This window comes from Pantherophis guttatus, chromosome 3 (genome assembly GCF_059756535.1).
Source record: "Pantherophis guttatus breed Tessera chromosome 3, ASM5975653v1, whole genome shotgun sequence".
Taxonomy (NCBI): domain Eukaryota; kingdom Metazoa; phylum Chordata; class Lepidosauria; order Squamata; family Colubridae; genus Pantherophis; species Pantherophis guttatus.
The window spans coordinates 15,047,752-15,068,693 of NC_142065.1; the positions used below are offsets into that span (position 1 = coordinate 15,047,752).

A 20,942-nucleotide genomic window follows, 5' to 3' on the forward strand; every position below is an offset into this window, starting at 1 on the left:
AGAGATGATTCTTCCCTATGTATATAATTTTAGCAATCTTCCCTTGATTTGGCAAATGTACTTACTATGGCAGTCATTCCAATTAAAACTATTGATTCAACCAATCACCATCTTTGTATAAACAAGCTTGGGACTTGATCCCATAGGTTGGCCTGTGCAGCCCTTGAGACAGTGATGGGAAGATCCTGTCTATATTATCTATGTGATCAGTTGTGCCAAGCAGAAATAACAGCAAGAAACCTCTAATGAGTATCCCTACCTCTAAAATTCTACACCTTGGTTAGAATCGGCAATAAAATTATATCTAGTATCATGCAAGGAAAATTATTTTATAAATAAGATCTCCAGGAAAGCATGGTGCCTTCACATACATAGCTGCATGCTTGCATGAAGCCTTATTCTAAAGCAAGCATGTTGAACTAACTCCAATTGTCTTAATAATAAAACAACTTCAGCACATTAAAACCATTAGCAATAACATGGAATTTAAAATATTAAAGGTAACGGTAAAGGTTCCCCTTGCACATATGTGCTAGTCGTTCCCGACTCTAGGGGGCAGTGCTCATCTCCATTTCAAAGCCGAAGAGCCAGCGCTGTCCAAAGACGTCTCCGTGGTCATGTGGCCGGCATGACTCAACGCCAAAGGCGCACGGAACGCTGTTACCTTCCCACCAAAGGTGGTCCCTATTTTTCTACTTGAATTTTTTTTTTTACATGCTTTTGAACTGCTAGGTTGGCAGAAGCTGGGACAAGTAACAGGAGCTCACCCCGTTATGCAGCACTAGGGATTCGAACCTCTGAACTGCAGACCTTTCGATCAACAAGCTCAGCATCTTAGCCACTGAGCTACCGTGTCCCTTAAAATATTACCAGCTTGATAATGGTTCGAACCTAGACACCATCCTTAGTTTTACAAGCAGATTCTAGTCATGTGCTTGTAAGGCAAAGAATGCAAATTTCTTTATTATATTTAATTCAAATTGAACCTAACTTTATTTATTATAAATTGCAGAGCCAAATGCAATTCCCCTTTCAGGTCACTACTAGATCCTAACATCAATCAAGACAAGTTTCTTTAAATTCCCTCCCCCCACCAATTATCACTTGTGTTGATGGTTTAAGGGTGCTCTTAAATCAGATGAAGTTGTTTTATTATTGATTCCTAACCAAGAATGAAACACCTTTGCAGTCTCTGCAAAGAGCTTGGATCAGAGGGTCCCCAAACTTGGCAGCTTTAAGATTTGTGGACTTCCACTCCCAAAATTCTCCAGCCAGGATACCTGGCTGAAGAATTCTGGGAGTTAAAGTCCACAAGTCTTAAAGCTGCCAAGTTTGGGGACCCCTGACTTGGATCATTCCCTATTGCAACCCTCTCATGGCCTTAAAGTGACTCAGCTGAAGCTCAGTGGAAAGGAAAGGCCAATACCTGAATTTTCTCTCAGTTCTTCTGAGTGCAGCTCCTTGCCAAGTGAGGCGGCCTTGGTGGTGGCTGATCTATGTTCCTGTTGCGTCTCTTCTGAGGTGAATGCCTGGCATGGGGGGGATGAAGGGTCACTCAGCATTGTTCTGGTGGCACCATCAGCAGTGCATGTTTTCCCTTCAGAATCTAGGATACCATGACATTCTGGCATTAGTTCAACCATTCATGATGGCTTAAGCTCATGTTCCATACTATAATGTTGAATCAGAAGGGGGCCTTCCCTTAAGAGAAGAGTTTAAGGGAAAACACTCAGGGATTTCCTCGGGACCGTAGAGGAGAAGATTTCTAGCTTAGGGTTGCACTGAGGGGTCCTCAGTGCTCTCTGAGCTTGCTTGTTTTCTTGCAGATGTTTCATTACCCAAACCAGGTGACATCATCAGTGCTAGGAAGGAATGTGATTTCAGCCACGGTGGTTAGAATGCAGTACTGCAGGCTACTTCTGCTGTCTGCCATCTGCCTGCAATTTGGCAGTTCAAATCTCACCAGGCTCAAGGCTGACTCAGCCTTCCAGTCCTTCAGAGGTGAGTAAAATGAGGACCCAAATTGTTGGGGGCAATAGGCTGACTCTGTAAACCACTTAGAGAGGACTGGAAAGCACTGTGAAGTGTTATATAAGTCTAAGTCTAAGTTCTCAATTTAAATAATAGTTCACGGGTGTCAGACTCACAGCGTCACGTTGTCATCATGTGATGTATCACGACTTTTTTCCCCTTCGCTAAACCGAGCGTGGGCGTGGCTAGCGCGTGACGCATCCAGCCCACGGACCCTGTTCTATTGGCTTTCTTTGTCAGTGTTGGTGGGAGTAGTCTTGGAGGTTCTTTGGTTGGATTGTTTACTGTTAGCTTGTTTTGTATTGTTAGCTTGATGTTACCTAGTTTGGGTAATGAAACATCTGTAAAAAAAAACAACAACAAATCAGCCAAGCTCTGAGAGCACCAAGGACCTTCATTTCTTGGGAGCTATCACTTGAGAGATAGTATAGCTCAGTGGTGGGATTCAGCCAGTTCGCACCACTTCAGGAGAACCGGTGGTTAACCTTCTGAGCAGTTTGGCAAACTGGTTGTTGGAAGAAATCATTAGGGCAGAGAACCGGTTGTTAAATTACTTGAATCCCATCACTGGTATAGCTCCTTCTGAAATAGACCAACATACAGTCAGGATCTATTTATTGTGCTGGGTGGGGGGGAGGCCTTCCAAATGTGTGGCACAATCACTCTCATCATCTCTAGCAGAAATGCCCACACTTCACAAAGAAGGATTTTATTCTACTAGTATTTGTTCTGAATTCAGTTCTGTTTTTGGGAGTTGCGGCATGCAAAATTCAGTGGAAGCGGTTATTAAAAGAGGGGGAGGGGGGGAAACCAACCAAACAGTTCTCCAACACTTTATTATATGCAACGGATGTGACAAAGAGCAAAACCCAGAGTTTTGCTGTCTACTGTCAGCACTAGAGTAAATGCAGGACGTTAGTGTTGGCTTTCTGTCAAGTTTCGTGGTCGTCTCGAATAAAATGCATTTCAAACAAAATCTTTGAAGAAAAAACTCCTATTTATTGAGCTCGACATCCTAACCTGACTTCAAACGAAGCCAACACTGACGTCCAGCCCCAAAACCCTCCCTTTCCGTTCCCCACTCCCCTGCACTCATTGGCCATCTTCTAAGTCATTCTACCCCTAATCTACTCCAACTCAAAGGAATTCCCCCTTCCCATCTCATCTCCTCGGAAACATTATCTCCAGGGAAAATAAGTAGGTGAAAAGTCAGCTGTCCCTTTCCAGACGCCTTCGCTTCTCCTTCTTATGTCAGCACTAGAGTAAATGCAGGTTGAAGTGCTGACATCTACATTGAGAGGCACACAAAAACAAAAAAACAAAAACACCCAGAAGCAAGATTTCAACTCCAAGAGCCCATCCGATAAAGCCAAAGTACTCCTAACCAAAATTATGTGCTGCTTCAAGGGGACCAAATTTTCAAGCGATTTTTCTTCCTGCTCAGACAAATTTCTGTCTTTATCTGCCCCCTTTCCTATTCCCCAGTAGAATCCATCTCAATCAGAATGTACCGCTTTAACTTCCTTCTAGAAGCACAGTCTTGCCATTTTATTGTTATTTGGGGGCTTGGGAGAGCCATAAGGAACTCTGCATTTTTAGAGGCTGCAGTTGTGCTATTAAAAAAAAATGATTTACAGACCATGACACCTAATTATCACATGTGCTGGAAGGGGGTTGTGATATCTCTTTGTGTGTTCTAGATGACACGGGACTGTCTGATACACTGAGATTTGATAAACATGGTGATTATTTGTAAATAATTACTTGCACCTATCAGATATGTCCTTATCTTAAATGTAAGAACTGCCTTGCCATCTATCTTCCTGGTAAATTTTAAAGAGGCAAGTCATAAAGATCTGGCTTCTTTCACAGAAGAAACGGCTACGTAAAGGGAAAGCGTTTGTCTAGGAAACCACAGCTTTAAAAAATATCTAGAGTTGTCAAAAAATTACATAAAGAACAGGAGTGGTTAAACTAGTTATGTTAACTCAATTGTTTCTTTTATTATTTGCAAGTTTTAGTATTTGAAGGGTTTTAGATTCTGATTACTGGATTAAAGATAACCATTGCCCTGTAAAATTTTTATTTTATTATTATTATTATTCATATTTCTATGCCACCCACTCTCTGAGGACTCTGAGCGCCTTACACCAAAGACAGTATACTAAATAGCATATTGCCCCCAACAATCTGGGTCCTCATTTTACCCACCTCGGAAGGATGGAAGGCTGAGTCAGCCTTGAGCCGGTGAGATTTGATCCGCTGATCTGCTGAACTAGCAGTCAGCTGAAGTAGCTGCAGTACTGCACCCTAACCACTGTGCCACCTCAGCTCTGTATCCTCTATCCTGATTATGTATCCTGAACCCATGGAAAATACTTTGTGTCTGTTTTTACAAGTTTAAGTCAACGTCATTTGCATTAGTAAAGCATATGCAATGATATGGACGAGTTAGTTGTTTGTTAATAACAGATGACCTGTCAGCACCTGGGACAGCTCCCTATAACAGCAATTGTTCCTTCCTTCTTGGGCAACAATTAAAGTGAAATTTGGCATTTCCACAAAGCAGAGAAGCTAAGATATGTGACACTAATAAGATTAACCTTTCTGTATTTGTGTATATAAACTAAGAATAAAAAGGCTTATTCCTGGCACTGTTAAAAGTAGCACGTAGGTGATACATTCATTTCTACAGTCATGTTAGTTAAAAAAACCTGGAAGGCCTAATAATCCACGAAGAATTTAATATGCTGACAGGTGGAATTATCCCTGGGTCCATCCAGGGATAATTCTCTTAACATTATTCTTTTGTGCATTTTAAATGTTAAATGTTAAATAATATTTCAAATGTGAAAGAAGAGAAACATCTCCCATGGAACTTTTGTCAAAGTTCAAATTAGAATTTTGCGTGCTGCTCACAAATTTCCCAAATATCATATTCTTATGCAGGTGCCTTTCTGGGAATCAATATTATACATTGATTGTAATGAATCTCTTAGGAGTGTTCCAATATTTGAGGGGCTGCCACAAAGAGGGGGGGGGAGACTATTTTCCAACTATTTTCCAAACCACCAGAAGGCAAGACAAGAGCCAATGGATGGAAACTAATCAAGGAGAGAAGTAACCTAGAACTAAGGAGAAATTTCCTAATGGTGAGAACAATTAAGCAGTGGGATAGCTTGCCTTCAGTAGTTGTGGGTGCTCCATCACTGGAGGCTTTTAAGAAGATACTGGACAGCCATTTGTCCACAATGGCATAGGATCTCCTGCTCATGCAGTGGGTTGGACTAGATCAGGGGTCTGCAACCTTAAACACTCAAAGAGCCATTTGGACCAATTTCCCACAGAAAAGAAAACACTGGGAGCCACAGAACCTGGGTGGGCATGGCCAACTCGACCTCACTCACTTCCATCAGTCACATTACCCCCTAGCCACGCCTACCCAGCTGGTCATTAGGGCAGAGAACCAGTTGTTAAAAAACACCGGGAACCACAAAACCCTTTTGACATCTCTCTCTCTCTCTCCCCCTCCCCCCTCTCTATGTATCTCTGTATCTCTCCCCCCTCCCCCCCCCCGTATCTCTCTGTCTCTGCCCTGGCCGCTTCTCCATCCCCCGCCATCACCCTTACCTTCTCAGGCCAGGCGGGGAGTGACTGGGAGGGGCGGGTGAGGGGCGGGGCCTGCCAGTGGTGGGATCATCCGAAAGGGAGCCACAGCAGAGGGCTCAAGGAGCCACATGCGGCTCCGGAGCCGCAGATTGCTGACACCTGGACTAGATGAACTCGCAGGTTCCTTCCAACTCTGTTGTTCTATGTTCTATGAGGTAAATATTTACTGGGCTACAGAAAGCAACCTCTTGAGGGTTGTTGATCCTTTTATTTTGGATTGATCATATGTTTTTCTGAATGGACTTGGCACCTATTTCCTTCTCCTTTCTTTCCTCAAATATAAAAAGCTGACTTCTGTGACCCAAGCTTTAGCAAATTTGATCAGGAAATATAGGTCTCTAATTAGATTTCTCCGTCCCTGACATTCCTGCTCAAAAGCTTTTACTCTGACCGACCAGATTTTTTTTAAAAAATAATTTTTCTGGCAAATCCAGCTCGATTCCTAATGTCTATATGAGCATAGGACACGATGGGGTTTTTCGGCAATCTTTGAGGCAAGATTCCTTCACCCTTCTTATTATTTCAGCTAGAATTTCTGGAGAACTTGAACATAAACATCGTTTTCTGAACAGCAATTCCTTTAAATCGATTTAAGGGAATTGCTGTTCAGGAGTCAGTGGCATTAAGAGTCTCCAAATTCACCTCAGAAACACTGCTGGCAATATAAGGACCATCGAAGAAGAAGGAGAAGATCCGGCTTGCTTGCCACACAGTTTCCCAGGGCACAATTTTTATAGGCTGAGTTCGCCCACTCTACCTCATAGGCACGTTCAGTGAAAAGTTACTGTTCTTAAAATAGGTTTTGCAGCACCACGGTTGCTATGATACCATGGAAGGAGGAGGGAAGGAGTTGGAAAGCCAACCCATGAATAATCATGGGCATATTACCCGCCTCTCACATTGTGCAGCGGCTCTCTCTCTCTCCCTCTCTCCCTCTTTCTCTCTCTCTCTCTCTCTCTCTCTCTCTCTCTCTCTCTCAGCTCTATTCAATCCAGGCATTTTGATGAAACTTCCACTTGAAGAGCTGAAACCAACCCCTAAAAGGGGGGGGGAAATTCCACCCACTTTGCAGAGGGTCGGAGGGAAGCTGCATCTGTAAAATGCTGCATGGGCTTAAGAGAGAAACGGCCGAGAGGTCTTGATGGGGGAAAGTTCCTGAGGTACTTTGCATGCAAAGAGTTGCCCCTCAGTTCTAGCCATGCCCAGGTGGAACCGGTAATAATTTTGGTTAAAAGACGCAGGAATGCCAGTTATTGAATTGGATGGCTGGATAATCTGATACCATTTAAATCCAATCCCCCAGTCCAAAAAAGGTGGTAATTTAAAAAGAAAAAGTTAAAAGTGAAGGGCTGTGCATACTTTGAAAAGGATTCAGACGGATTGTTCTGATATTTTCAGCTTTCTCTGCAAGTTGGAAAATAGCGATGCAGCTGCTTTTAAAGGCAGGCTCAGGGGTGGGCTGCTGGGGGTTTGGGGGGTTTGGGAGAACCTCTAACTAAGATTCTGTGCAGTTCAGAGAACCCCCAAATCCCACTCCTGGCTGGCCCCGCCCCTCTCCCCTTCCCTCCTTGGAGTCCCCATGCGGCCTGTTTTGGATGCAGATAAGTGCAGGGTGCGCGCAGAGGCTCAGGGAGGGCGAAAAACGGGCCTACTGGATGTTTGGGAAGTCCAAAAAGCTGGGGAGGCCATTTTTGCCTTTCCGGTGGCTCGAGGAAAGCCTCTGGAGCCTGGGGAGAGCAAAAATGCCCCCCCCCCACACTGTGGTGCAGGAGGCTGACTAGGCCACGCCCACCATGGCAACGCCCACCCAGCAACCGGGCAGAGAACCCCTTGCTAAAATGTTTGAAGCCTGCCCCTAGGCAGGCTAAACGTAATCTGCTGGCCCTTCAAAGAAGCTGCATCATTTCCTCAGGTATAAATGGAAGTGCTTTTTGGGGGGACAATCAGTATCTTGAAGCCTGATCAACCTCACAGGGGGGTTGATTGGGGGTAAGAGTGAGAGGAAAGAATGCTAGGTATGCCATCTTCCACTCCTGAAAGAGACAAACAGGATATCAATGTAACAATAAATAAATTATTAGAGAGGGAGATTGGGAGTGGGGGAGAGAGAGAGAAGGAGCAGGGGTGTCTGCAGAGTTGAATCAGAAATATCAAAATGGTAGCCACAACAATGCAATCAACCTGTCAGGAGCACAAAAAAAATAAGTGAAGTGTTAATTGCACTGTCTTCAACAACCATCTTGACTTTTTTTTGACACACACCCAATTCCAGGAATTTGGAAAGTTTAAGGGGAAAATCCAGGATTTTGGAAAGTTTAAGGTTTAAGTTTATTAGATTAAGTTTAATTATTTGTGGCTGCTCTTTCTTCCATTCCTTTTCAAGCCTCCGCACAATTACTCACATCTCAGTGGAATGCCTTTAAGTGCAGTTTTGTTTTGGCCACTTCATAACTGCTCTGTCCCAAATAAATCAGGCCAGTAGCTCTCTTCCTTATTCCAACCGGTGAAGTTTTTTTTCCCCCTAACACTCAATCAAAGTTTCCTTTTAGGAACACAAGAACATGAGCAGTGGCCAACTGCATCAGACCTGTGACCTATCTAGACCAACAGTCTGTTCTCTCAATGGCCAACCAACTGCTCAAGGAAGTCTATTAGTCTTGCAGCAGAAAACTAAGTCTTCAGAGGCAGTCATACTACCATGAAGGCTAATAGTCATTGAGCCCCATGATTTTCATAAATTGGTCCAACCCTTTTTTGAAGGCAGCCAAGTTGGTAGCCAGCACATCTTGTGGTAGCAAGTTCCAAAGTTGAATTACACATTGCGTAAGCAAAAATTCCTTTTGGTAACTAAAGTCCCTTATTCGCTCTGCACTCTGGAATGTTAAAAAAGAATTCTTGGTGTTTTTCTGCCCGGCATCCTTCAAGAATTTCAAGAATACTATCATATGTTCCAGTCAGCTGTCTTTTTTCATGACTAAAGATACCCAGTTCTCTCAAATATTCCTTGTAAGAGTTACCAGGATCCTTCCAGATTATCCTTGTTCCCCTTTTCACATTTATTCCAACCTTTCTGAATTGATAAAACATATGAAGATCGGTTGGAGGAATTGGGTTTGTCTAGTCTAGTGAAAAGAAAGATTAGAGATGACATGATAGCAGTGTTTCAACATTTGAGGGGCTGCCGCAAAGAAGAGGGGGTCAGCCTATTTTCCAAAGCATCAGAAGTAAGACAAGAAATGATGAAAACTAATCAAGGAGGAAACCAACCTAGAACTAGGGAGAATTTTCCTGATAATGGGAACAATAAACTAGTGGGACAGCTTGCCTTCAGAAGTTGTGGGTGCTCCATCACTGGAGGCTTTTAAGAACAGAATGGACAGCTATTTGTCTGAAATGGTATAGGATCTCCTGCTTGAGCAGAAGATTGGACTAGAAGACCTTCAAGGTCCCTTCCAACTCTGTTATTCTGATTTAAAGGATGCTATCTCAGAACTTGGTAGCAGCCAGTAGGATCTAGGTAGGGTCTGACCAAAACATTGTTGTCAACTTCGCTTTCAAGATCCTTTTCATATGACTAATTCCCATGTGGATTTGATATCTTTCTCTTCTTTGTCTCTGCTAACCCATACTTCTTTTTCCAAAGCTCCACCTCTTGAGACAATCTAATCTGTTGAAGGATATGGAGATCAGAATCTGTATTTGAGTATCATTGTCTTTTTTAGGATTCATTAAATAGCTAGGGTGTTACAAAATACAAGGAGCACATGATGTCTTTTAAGCATTGTTTAAAAGGCAGATTTAAATTTGGAATTCACTGATTCTTCTTTTGAGCTACATTCCTCAAGGCACACCCAACCATCAAGATACATGCAGTACAAATATCAAAATTACGTATCAGTGATGTTCATTCTCCACTTAATATATGGTCAGTGCAAGGGGCAAAGCATTGATATTTAAAGCTGATGGGTCAATAGCTCCTATGATCCAGAGAATTACAACAATACCCTCATTAGAGCTGGGATCCAACTGGAAGTTAGGGAGAAGGGGGATGGAATGGGGGTGGGGCCTACTTCTTTAGATAAGTGCATAAGTCAATGGAATATGAAAGAAACTCAAGAGGCTTCAAGATTTAATGTACTCTGCTTGGCATAATATTGCAGATCTGAAAGACACAAATTATTGCATTAAAGTAGAATTTAATTGGGAAAGGTTAGGATGTAATTGCTGCCTATCTTGCTTTAATCGGAACAGGCTTATGAATAGTTATTAAAAAAGACACTGCAGGTGAATTTTAAAAAGGGGCTAACATCACTAAAGCTGTAAAATAAACTCCTGAGACCTCAGGCACCTATTCTCTTGACTAACATGGCTATAGAAGTCTGCTCTTGGCAAACCATTATTTGCCTTCTCCTGCAAGTATGACAATATAAGATTTCAGTATGACAACCACAGTAGTATCTGGCAGTGTTAGTAACAACAACAAGACCTATCAGACCTTAGGTCACACTGGTATTAGACTGTTTGTTGCTTTGGAGAAATCCCAGTTCTTAGAGATTCTGCCATTATTATTAAAGGCAAATATTTTTCCTGGGAACCTAATGAATTGTCCAAGCAATATCCCAGATATTTAAAGCAGTCATCCATAACAGCTGTTCTATCCTAAAAACAAATCTTAACTTGATCCTGAATGAACCGATGCATAACATCTCATCTAGTTTAGTTTGGTAGCCCAAAACAGGGTATTTGTTACCTAAAAAACAGGCACAGGTAAGTCCTCGACTTACAACTGTTCATTTAATGACCAAAGTTACAACGGCACTGAAAAAAGTGGCATGACCATTTTTCATACTTATGACTATTGCAGCATCTCTGTGGTCACATGATCAAAATCCAGATGCTTGTGGCAACAGGATCATATTTATGACAGTTGCAGAATTGTGGGGTCACATGATCATCATTTGTGGCCTTATGACAAGCAAAGTCAATGGGGAAGCCAGATTCATTTAACAGCCATGTTACTAACATAATAACTGATTCACTTAACAACTGTTGGAAGAAATGTCGTAAACTGGGACAAAACTCACTTAACAAATGTCTTGTTTAGCAACAGAAATGTTGGGCTCAATTGTGGACACAAGTTAAGAACTATCTGTATTCTTGGACAGCTTTATAAAAATGCATCGCATGTTTACACACAGATCAAACTTCCTAGAAACCATACAGGAGTAGAAGGGGATGTAACTCAAGGCAAGACATTATGAGCCGTGGTGGCGCAGTGGTTAGAATGCAGTACTGCAGGCTACTTCTGCTGCCTGCCAGCTGCCTGCAATTTGGCAGTTCAAATCTCACCAGGCTCAAGGTTGACTCAGCCGTCCAGCCTTCTGAGGTGGGTAAAATGAGGACCCAGATTGTTGGGGGCAATAGGCTGACTCTGTAAACCGCTTAGAGAGGGCTGTAAAAGCACTGTGAAGTGGTACATAATTCTAAGTGCTATTACTATCTTGCCATCCTGAACATCTTCAAAGAAGGACTGGAAAAACTTTTGTCTGATGTCTAGAAGAGTCATCACCTCTCCAGGGGTGACAATTTCCCATGTTGGCTATTGTGTAGCCAACATGGGACAATATTTTTCACTGCAATGTCAGCCATAAAAATGAATTGATGTTAATGGTCTCTGGCCTCATTCCTAGAGTCGTTTATCCCCTTCCTTTATGGCCACGCATCCTTTTCCTTTTTTTAGCTTTAACATCACACAAATGCAATGACAACCACAGAGCTAAAAAGTCACAAAATAGCATAAATTGGTAGACGTGCTGGGGAGCCACCAGCCTTGTTCAGAAGTCAGATGGAAACAACAATTCACCCACATTACCTATGCCCATAATGACAACAAGAATATTGGTGGTGGAGGGGAAGACACAAATATAGGGAATTGAATAGGCGTGAAGATGGTGAAGGGACTAGAGTTTTCTCCCGCATCTCATCCCACTTTTTATTATGGAGCCAGAGGCAGTCTAATTTGAAACAAAAAATATCTATCAGGCCCAACTAAGCCTCCTTCGAAGAAACATTTGCTAATATTCCACTTCTGATCCTTCATTATGAGATGACAGAATTTTAGAATTGTCCGATTACAGTACAGCACAACCAGTGATTTCAAGAAAGTAGGAAACATCCTTTTTTAAACTACTTGTATATTATGCCTGCATTCAAAGCACTGATAAAGATTGTCCAACTGATTTTGACCTCATTTGTCAGGTTTATATAATGCACGTGTATTTAGTATTCTTTCAAAATGGAGATTTATTATCAGATACGACCAGGAGGTGAATCTGGAATAGATCTCCCAGGTTATAAAGGTGTTTGGGGTTTACAAAATTAAGGGGCCTTTTTGTAGAAAAAAAATTAATCAAGGGTTGCTAGACCATATTTGAAGAAAAAAAAGATTTCCAGGAGAGAATTAAAATATCCAGAACATGGAAGGTTGTGAAAGGCAGAACTGCAATGGAAGTGAATCCTTGGGTGCGAGTTGACAATGCAACACAACATGGGCAGGGTGGACAAAGATTGGAGTGTAGAAAAATGAGGCTCCAAATATTATCCCAACAGAGTGAAATCGTATCCTTTAATTCCCACTGTCAGCTTCAGGTGATCTGGATTCCAGCGCTCGTTTCAATCAATTCAATACTGGCTTACCAAAACTCTCCTAGCAAAAGATGGCAAGCATTGTGCTACTATCAAATCTAGAGAGACCCAGTTTGAAGAAGGCTCTGTTACTGGGGAGGAGGGGAAGAGGAGCAAGGGGTGGAAGGGGAAAGGATAAACTGGACACCTTCATTATGAACATAAAAAAGGGCAACCATTAAAGATGGCAAGCAGAAGCCACTAATCCTAATACTGTTCGTGATAAGGAAGTAATATATAGCCATTATGATTGCATAGAGCTTTATCCTATCCTCCATAAAATTTGTCTTTTCTATTTTTAAAGTTAATGGAGTTGGCAGCTACCACTGTATTTTCTGAACCCGAATTCTCCAGTTTCACTATGCACTGCACTTCCTTTGAATCATCCTCAATTTCCCCCTGCGTAATCTTGTAGGATAACGAGAGAGAGAGAAGCCTTTCTCTTTCCTCTCTCTAAAGCATGCAAAATATTATTCACATCCCTCTCTTTCTACTTCACTCCACCTTTCCCCTTAATTTAAAGGGGCTACAGCAGGGGTGGGCAACTGTGGCCCTTTTGTGGACTTCAACTCCCAGAATTCCTGAGACAGCCAAGCTGGCTGTCATAAAGGAGCCATATTTGCCCACCCCTGGGCTACGGCAATTTCTCCGAACCCTTAGGCAGAATAGGGCAACGGTCTGATGTAGCAGATCCTGGACAGTGTAAATGAGATGAAAAGTATGCATGAGTATAACAGTTAAGACCCTACTCTCAAAGACAACAGAATCATAGAATGCTGAAACATTTATTGTCTTTATTTATTAAATTTATATGCTATTGAAGCATCTCTGGGTGGCTTCATAGAATTCTATGAATCATAGAATTGGGGCAAGGAAGCCATTGAGGTTAGTCTTCTGTTTAGTGCAGGAAATGAAATAAAATTCAACTGCAGCGTGACCAACAACTGTATAATGGAATTTTAGCGAGTGCCATTTCTCTTCCTTTGCCTCAGGCAACACACTATATTGAATCAGCTCCGCATTCCTGCTGCCCTTTTCTGGACCTTCTCTGTGTGCGCTAAGCCATCTAGCATCATTATTTAACAGCAAAGTTCTCTCCAGGTTCTAAGGGGAAGGAGGGGATACAATACCACAAAGATCGCTTTCACTTGCCTTGTTCCATAATTTCCAGGAGGCCTTTCTTAATTAGCTCGTCCCGGCTTTGCCTTGTGGATGTCTTCTTCTCTAACACTGCAAAAAGGGGGGTGAGTATGATCAACATGGAACATCAGAGTTGACAGTTAATGGAAATGAATTGTCTAAGAAGACTGCATGAATGAATGAAGGATGTCCAGCTTGAAATATGGCATAGTGAATGGAAGACCAACCAGCAAAAGTCATTTTCCCCCCTCTGTTTTATGCAAACTGTATCAATGATTCCTAATTTTTGTATTCCATTCTTCATCAAGCAGTTTAGGGGACTATTTCAATCATTTAGAGCTAGCAGTCATTCTTAAACCTGCATCTTTCAGAAAAATTTGGATAGTACCACCTACAACCAGCATGTCAACATTGGCTGAAGGGAATGGAAATTACATTGAAGCAAGTCAGGTCAGGAAAGTCTGATTTAGGATACAAGTCGAGTTTTTCCCAGTTGACTTTAAACATTACACCAAACTGGTTATATTAATCAGGTCAAACATTTTGCTTTCTATAATCAAATTAAACCCACACTTTTCTCCTAATCCTCCATGGGTATCGAATCACATCTCTAAGGCTCTCAAGTCCCATTATCACACTCAAGGAGAAGACCTAAAGCAAGCTTGCATATATATTTTTTTCTGGGCCAAGGATTGGTCTATGCCAGGAATAGACCAGGACCCTGCTATACTAGGCCAAAATGTGGAATAAGAGTAGGGCAAAAATTAAATTTGATTTCATTTTCATTTAAATATAATTAAAATGAAATATAGTCACTGCAATTATTCCTCAGTCATGGCTCTAACCATTTTCTTCTTTTCTCACATTATTAATTGCAACTTGATAACAGATTTTATTTATTTATATCCCACCTTTATTATTTTTACAAATAACTCAAGACAGCAAACATATGCAACACATCTTCCTCCTCTTCCTATTTTCCTCACAACAACAACCCTGTGAATTGGGCTGAGAGAGAATAACTGGTCCAAGGTCACCCAGCTGTCTTTCATGGCTAAGGTGGGACTTGAACTCATAATTTCTTGATTTCTAGCCTGGTGCCATAACCATTAAACCAAACTAAACCAAACCAGACCAAACCTTAACCACTAGACCGATTTTGAAATCTCTAAGGGCCATACCAAAGATTTTAGGAAATTAATAGATGCTCAAGTTGTCTATCTGTGTTCAGTGCCAGGTCATGTGTTTATTGCATCCCTAAACTACCTTGAGTATCACATCCCACCAATGTAAAGATTGGCAGTTTTAGATTGATTCAGAAGGAGAGGCAGCATAAGTATCCCAGGCAAGTAGCTACTTTCCTTAGCCCAAAGCTGGCCCTTTCTGTATCACCACCATGGGAAATGCTTGGTTTTATAGCTCAGCTAAAATAATTAATATACCACTTATTCCCCACCCATCACTAAAAACTATTCCAACTGTTTAAAACCCCACTCTATGAGGGCACTGGTTTTCCCACCTCCTGTCGTAGTTTTTTAGCTTGACCAAGAGATAATAGGATGACTCAAATTTCAAATAATATATAGTGAGCATATAGTAAGCATGAGATCATATCATAGCACTGTGGGATTTCTAAAATGCAGAGTGTCCCACAGTTGTCTCCGTGTGTTGAAGCAAAACTATGCTCATTGGTGCGGTCAATACCAGAAAAACATACAAGTGGAGACCTTACAGAAGTTTAGGAGAACCCAATAGATTTCCAAGAGCTCATTGGTCAGTATTTTGGGGTAGCAGGTGATAGCTTCCTTCCACTAAAATAGGAAGGATGACGAAAGAAGGATAAAGCTGGAGGGAACCAACAGGTCTTGCTGAAAGAAGTTTAGTAAAGAATAAACTGCAAGCAGGAAATCTCAGTTTGATTCATAGTTTGCCACAGAGGCATGTAATAAAGTACTGGTGGGCCCTAAGTTCTCTGTAGGAACACTCATCTTTTACTTTGCTGGCCCAGGTGAAGCTATTCATAAGTAGACAGAGCTATTGGCAGCTCTTTGAAAAGGGGATCACAAGAAGCAAGAATATTTTGGACGAGAGTGAGTTAGACTATATGTGATTCTTCCTCATTAATATCATTACAAATATAAAAACATAAACTACAAACCATTATGACAGGGTCACACAAGAGAGAGAGAGACAGACAGACAGACAGAGAGAGATCTAGAGAGATGATGATGATGATGATGATGATGATGATGATGATGATGATGGAGACACAAAGAGAATGGATAGATGAGCAACAGTTGTATGATAGATTAGATAGATAAGGCAGAGAGAGAGAGACAGAGAAAGAGAAAGAGAAAGAGACACACAGAGAGAGACGGAGAGAGACAGAGAAAGAGAGAGAAAGATTAGAGACAGAGATAGAGATGATAGAGATAGAAATAGACGGAGACAGATAGATGGAGAGATACAGAGATGGGCAGATATGGAAATGGAGATGAAAAGTTATAGAGAAGGAGAAAAGATATGAAGGAGGAGGAGTCAACCTTGAGCCGGTTAAGATCGAACTGTCAAACTGCTGGCAGTCGGCAATTAGCAGAATTAGCTGCACTACTGTATTCTAACCACTGCGACACCATGGCTCTCTTAATGATGTCAGCATTTGCTTAATGATCACCACATAAGGTCATAAAATGGGGCTCGATTACATGGCAACCCACTTAATGGCTGCCATAACTTAGCCACCAGCTTTTAGCATCAACTTTCTTAAAAATGACCCCATGTAGGCTTCGGACATTTTTCCAAAATAAAACACAAACAAATGTTGCCCAATCTTGTTTAGATGCCCAGAATGAGTAAGAGTAAGAGTAAGAGAAAGAGAAAGAGGGAGAAAGAGAAAGAGAAAGAGAAAGAGAAAGAGAAAGAGAGAGAGAAAGAGAAAGAGAAAAAGAAGAGAAAGAGAAAGAAAGAGAAAAAGAAAGAGAAAGAGAAAGAGAAAAAGAAAGAGAAAGAGAAGAGAAAGAGAAAGAAAAGAAAGAGAAGAGAAAGAGAAAGAGAAAGAAAGAGAAAGAAAGAGAAAGAGAAAGAGAAAAAGAAAGAGAAAGAGAAGAGAAAGAGAAAGAGAAAGAAAAGAAAGAGAAAGAGAATGCTGGGATAAAAAGGAATCACCCAGAAACAAGCATAGGAATCTGCATTCTTGTAAATGAATATTCTGCACACCTTTACATTCATGATGGCAGCCATTTGTGAACAGGTGAACCTCCTCTGATGATGTCCATGTTGGGAAAGTGTCCAATGAAATGTTCACAATATTCCTACCAGATCACTGGCTCCAAAATAGTGACCAGTTTAAGTTTTTTGGTTTAAAAGCAAATTGTGGGTTAGGGATCTTTCAGAAACTCGAAGAGCTGCTGATAGTTGGAGTTGATAATGTTGCACACCTTAGTTTATCCTAATATAAGGCCCTTCCCAACAACATATTTTTGCTGAATGCTGCAGAATTGTGAAGAAATGTAGCAAATAAAGCTATATTAAGATGCAGCCTTCAAAATGTTTAATCTGCTAAAGGTCAGTCTACTGGGCTACCATAATAGGTACAGACACAATAGAACAGTTACCAACCTTTATAATATGAGATTTGAATCTTTACAAAATTAAGGCTGATGAATTTTATCAATGAAGCTGAGCATGGCTGAAGGCGACATTCTGAATTCCCAAAATAATTGGGGGATGTTTATCTTAGACTCCTTTCTAGAGTCGTTTCGAACCAGAAGAGGCCATCTAACAGATTGAAAAGCAACCAGGACCAATGATCTTATTCCGTACCTATACATTAATCTTATTTTGTACTGAAGTGGTGGAACTTTAACATACAAGCTGAGTAGGCCACTCGTTCGCATTTGGCAATCCCAGAAGAAACAAAGAAAAAAGCAAACACTGTAGTCACACTTGAAAGCGAGTGGGAAGACAAGAAAAAAATAATAATAGAAAGGATGAGATTCCCTAATAAGAATTATTATGTAGAGGCACCCAACTAACCAGTTCCTTGGTGGTTCTGTGTTTAAACCAAATTATATATAAAGAAAAGATGGATTCTAATATCTATATATATCTATCATCTATCTATCTATCTATCTATCTATCTATCTATCTATCTATCTATCTATCCATCCATACATACATACATCCATCCATCTCTCTCTATTATCTCTTATCTCTCTATCTTTTTACATAACTATCTCTATCATCCATCCATCTTTATCTCTATATCTATGTATCATCTATCTATCTATCTATCTATCTATCTATCTATCTATCTATCATCATTATCTATCATCTCTCTCTCTCTCTCTCTCTCTATCATCATCTATCATATCTATCTATCATCTATCTATCTATCATCTATCTATCTATCTATCTATCTATCTATCTATCTATATCTCTATATATATCATCTCTCTCTCTATCATCATCTATCCTCCTTCTCCCCTCCCCCCCTCCCCCCATCTGTGTGTAACAGACATGCTTTTTTCCTCTTTCAACTATCACGGGAATTGATTAGATCCCCATTATCATGGGAACTAGACTACTCTTTACAATCCTAGACTTCCAAAATGTTTCTTCAACTGTACTTCTGGAATTGTATCAACTACTTCCCATGTAGTTTCCATTAAGGCACCGGCCTTTGAAATTTGCTCCTTAAAGAATAAAAACCACAATTCTCAGGACAGCTGTATTTGGAAACCTAGAGAATCCTTTCTATTTTGGCCACACTTGAAAACAAATGTGTAATTGTATGGTGCTGGCATACACAGCAATCTGCTTCTCAGCTGCCCACTTACAAGGAAATCCTGCCATTAACTTTGCTCTGCCATACAGGTGATGTGCCTCCCACTTACCTGTAGACGACTGCTTCAGTTTCTCGTTCTTCTTTTTCCTCCACTTCCATGGTTTGAAAATCCTGCCCAACGTGGCTAGCTTGCTATTCCTTCGGACAGGAGGAGTTCGGATCCCTGAGACCAGATATTCAGAACGCACTGCGGGGGATTGATCCATTTCCTCTGAGAAGTGGGGGGAGAGAAAACAATTTTAGTGGTGGAGGAAAGGAAAACATCTTGAAGAGACTGAAGTACAGTTAGGCTTGATGTTGTGAAGAATCGGTTGGTGTCAGGGTTTTTTTTTTTTGTCGTTTTGCAGAAAAATAATGCTTAATTTGGTTCCAAGGTTGGAATACACAAAGGAAAGGAAGAAGGAAAAAAATGCTGAAGTTAACTCCCAATTCCATTTAACAAGTAAAAATAGCTCATTTGACATTAATGGGAACATTTATTTTCCCCTGTCAATAGCAGACACACTCCTGCAATCTCTCTCTGGTTCTCTACTAAAGTCCCAATTGGTCACCCTGTATGAAAAACCAACCCTACTTCCCAGGGGACACCACATGATATGGAAGTATGAAAGGGGTTTGACCCAGAGGTGGGCTGCTGGGGGTTCGCAGGGGTTTGGGAGAACCTCTAGCTAAGATTCTGTGCAGTTCGGAGAACCCCCAAATCCCACTCCTGGCTGGCCCGTCCCACCCCACCCCTCCCCTCCCAGGAGTCCCCACACGGCCTGTTTTGGATGCAAGTAAGTGCAGGATGCACAAGGAGGCTCATGGAGGGTGAAAAACGGGCCTACTGGAAGTTCAGGAAAGCCAGAAACAGGCCCGTTTCCAGCCTCCAGAGGGCCTCTGGAGCCTCAGGAGGCCGTTTTCGCCATCCCGGAGGCTCAAGGAAAGCCTCCAAAGCCAGGGGAGGGCAAAAAATCCCCTCCCCCACTGTGGTGCAGGAGGCCGACCAGGCCATGCCCACCATGGCCACGCCCACCCAGCAACTGGGCAGAGAACCCCTTGCTAAAAATTTTGAAGCCCACCCCTGGGTTTGACCCTTTCTTGGGCTTGATCCCCAGTATAATAGAATTCCATGTCAACATTTTATTTGGCATCTATCTGTCTGTCAAGTTTGGAAGGATGCCCAAATCCATAAAAAAAAAATTCCAGGCAGGGTAGAAGAACATTAAATAAGGAAAAGCACAATGTACTGTACATCTGCAAGAGAAACATTTACACTAACATAAAATCTTATCAAAGGCTTGAGTAGAGGGTAAGGAAGATGATCTTGACAGAAACTGTTTCCTAGGGGAAAGGAGCTGAAGGATTTTTTTAAAGTGCAGAACATTTGGGAATGTTATTTTCAGGCAGACACCTCCCTAATTTACTGAAGTATAAGAAGAGGACAAAGAAGAGTCAACCACACTTGCAATGTTTTATAATTATAGCCAGTGGTGGGATTCAGCCAGTTCGCACCTATTTGGGAGAACCGGTTGTTAACTTTCTAAGCAGTTCGGAGAACCGGTTGTTGGAAGAAATCTCCTTTTGTTTTTTTTCACTTTACAGGGCTAATCCTGTAAGGAAGGCAGGGAGGAAACATTCTGGTGTTTCTAGCCTAATCTTTATTGCCCTGCTTACAGAAACTGCCTCTCTGCTTTACCCTTATTACATTGTAACCAATAAGTCGAAGTGCCCATCGATGTGAGTGAAGTTGAGTTGGCCACGTCCACACAGTCACATGACTACCGATTCACGCCTACCCAGTTGGTCATTAGGGCAGAGAACCGGTTGTTAAATTATTTGAATCCCACCACTGATTATAGCCAATCTCAATAGAAGTAGTTTTAGTCATCCTGCAGTGTGGATTTTATGCTCTGTCCTACCTAATGGGATTGGCAGCTCAACACCCATCCTAAACCCAAGGCCTGGAGAAACAGCCAGGTTATAACACCATCAGAGTAGAAGCACCTATAGATCTCTGGAGGAATCCTGTTCCAGAGGGCAGATGTTGTGACACAGAAGGTGCACTTCCCAAGTTCCTGACAGTGATATTGATGGATTGATGGGACCCGTAATATGCCCACTCTCTCCAATTATATAGGACAAGCAGGACCCTTTGGAGGGATAACCCTCAGGACTCTATGCCATGACATCTTTATGAGTGATAACCAGAGGTGGGCTCCTGGGAGTTTGCAGGGGTTTGGAAGAACCTGTAGCTAAGATTATGTGCAGTTTGGAGAACCCCCAAATCTCACTCCTGGCTGGCCCCGCCCATCCCACCCTTCCCCTCCCAGGAGTCCCCACACGGCCCATTTTGGATGCATGTAAATGCAGGGTGTGTGTGGAGGCTCGGGGAGGGTGAAAAACAGGCCTACTGGAAGTTCAGGAAGCCTCCAGAGCACAGGGAGGGCAAACCTCCCCCCCTGCCATGGTGCAGGAGGCTGACTAGGCCACACCCACCATGGCCACGCCCACCCTGCAACCGCGCAGAGAACCCCTTGCTAAGATTTTTGAAGCCCACCCCTGGTGATAACCAGCAACTTAGATCACACTT

General features: G+C 41.9%; 1 protein-coding gene across 4 annotated transcripts in view; it reads right to left on the reverse strand.

The window, feature by feature from the left end:
* The window catches only part of PHACTR3 (phosphatase and actin regulator 3), a 299,314-nt gene that overhangs the window by 145,868 nt on the left and 132,504 nt on the right, over positions 1-20,942 (reverse strand). Inside the window, exons 2-4 of one of the 4 annotated variants that reach the window (XM_034433124.3) lie at positions 18,420-18,581; positions 13,537-13,614; positions 1,427-1,606 (exon numbers count right to left, since the gene is read on the reverse strand). In XM_034433124.3, coding sequence (XP_034289015.1) covers positions 1,427-1,606; positions 13,537-13,614; positions 18,420-18,581 — 420 coding nt within the window. The remainder of the gene's footprint in view (positions 1-1,426; positions 1,607-13,536; positions 13,615-18,419; positions 18,582-20,942) is intronic. The other 3 variants (XM_034433126.3, XM_034433125.3, XM_034433128.3) reach the window with 3 other exon arrangements.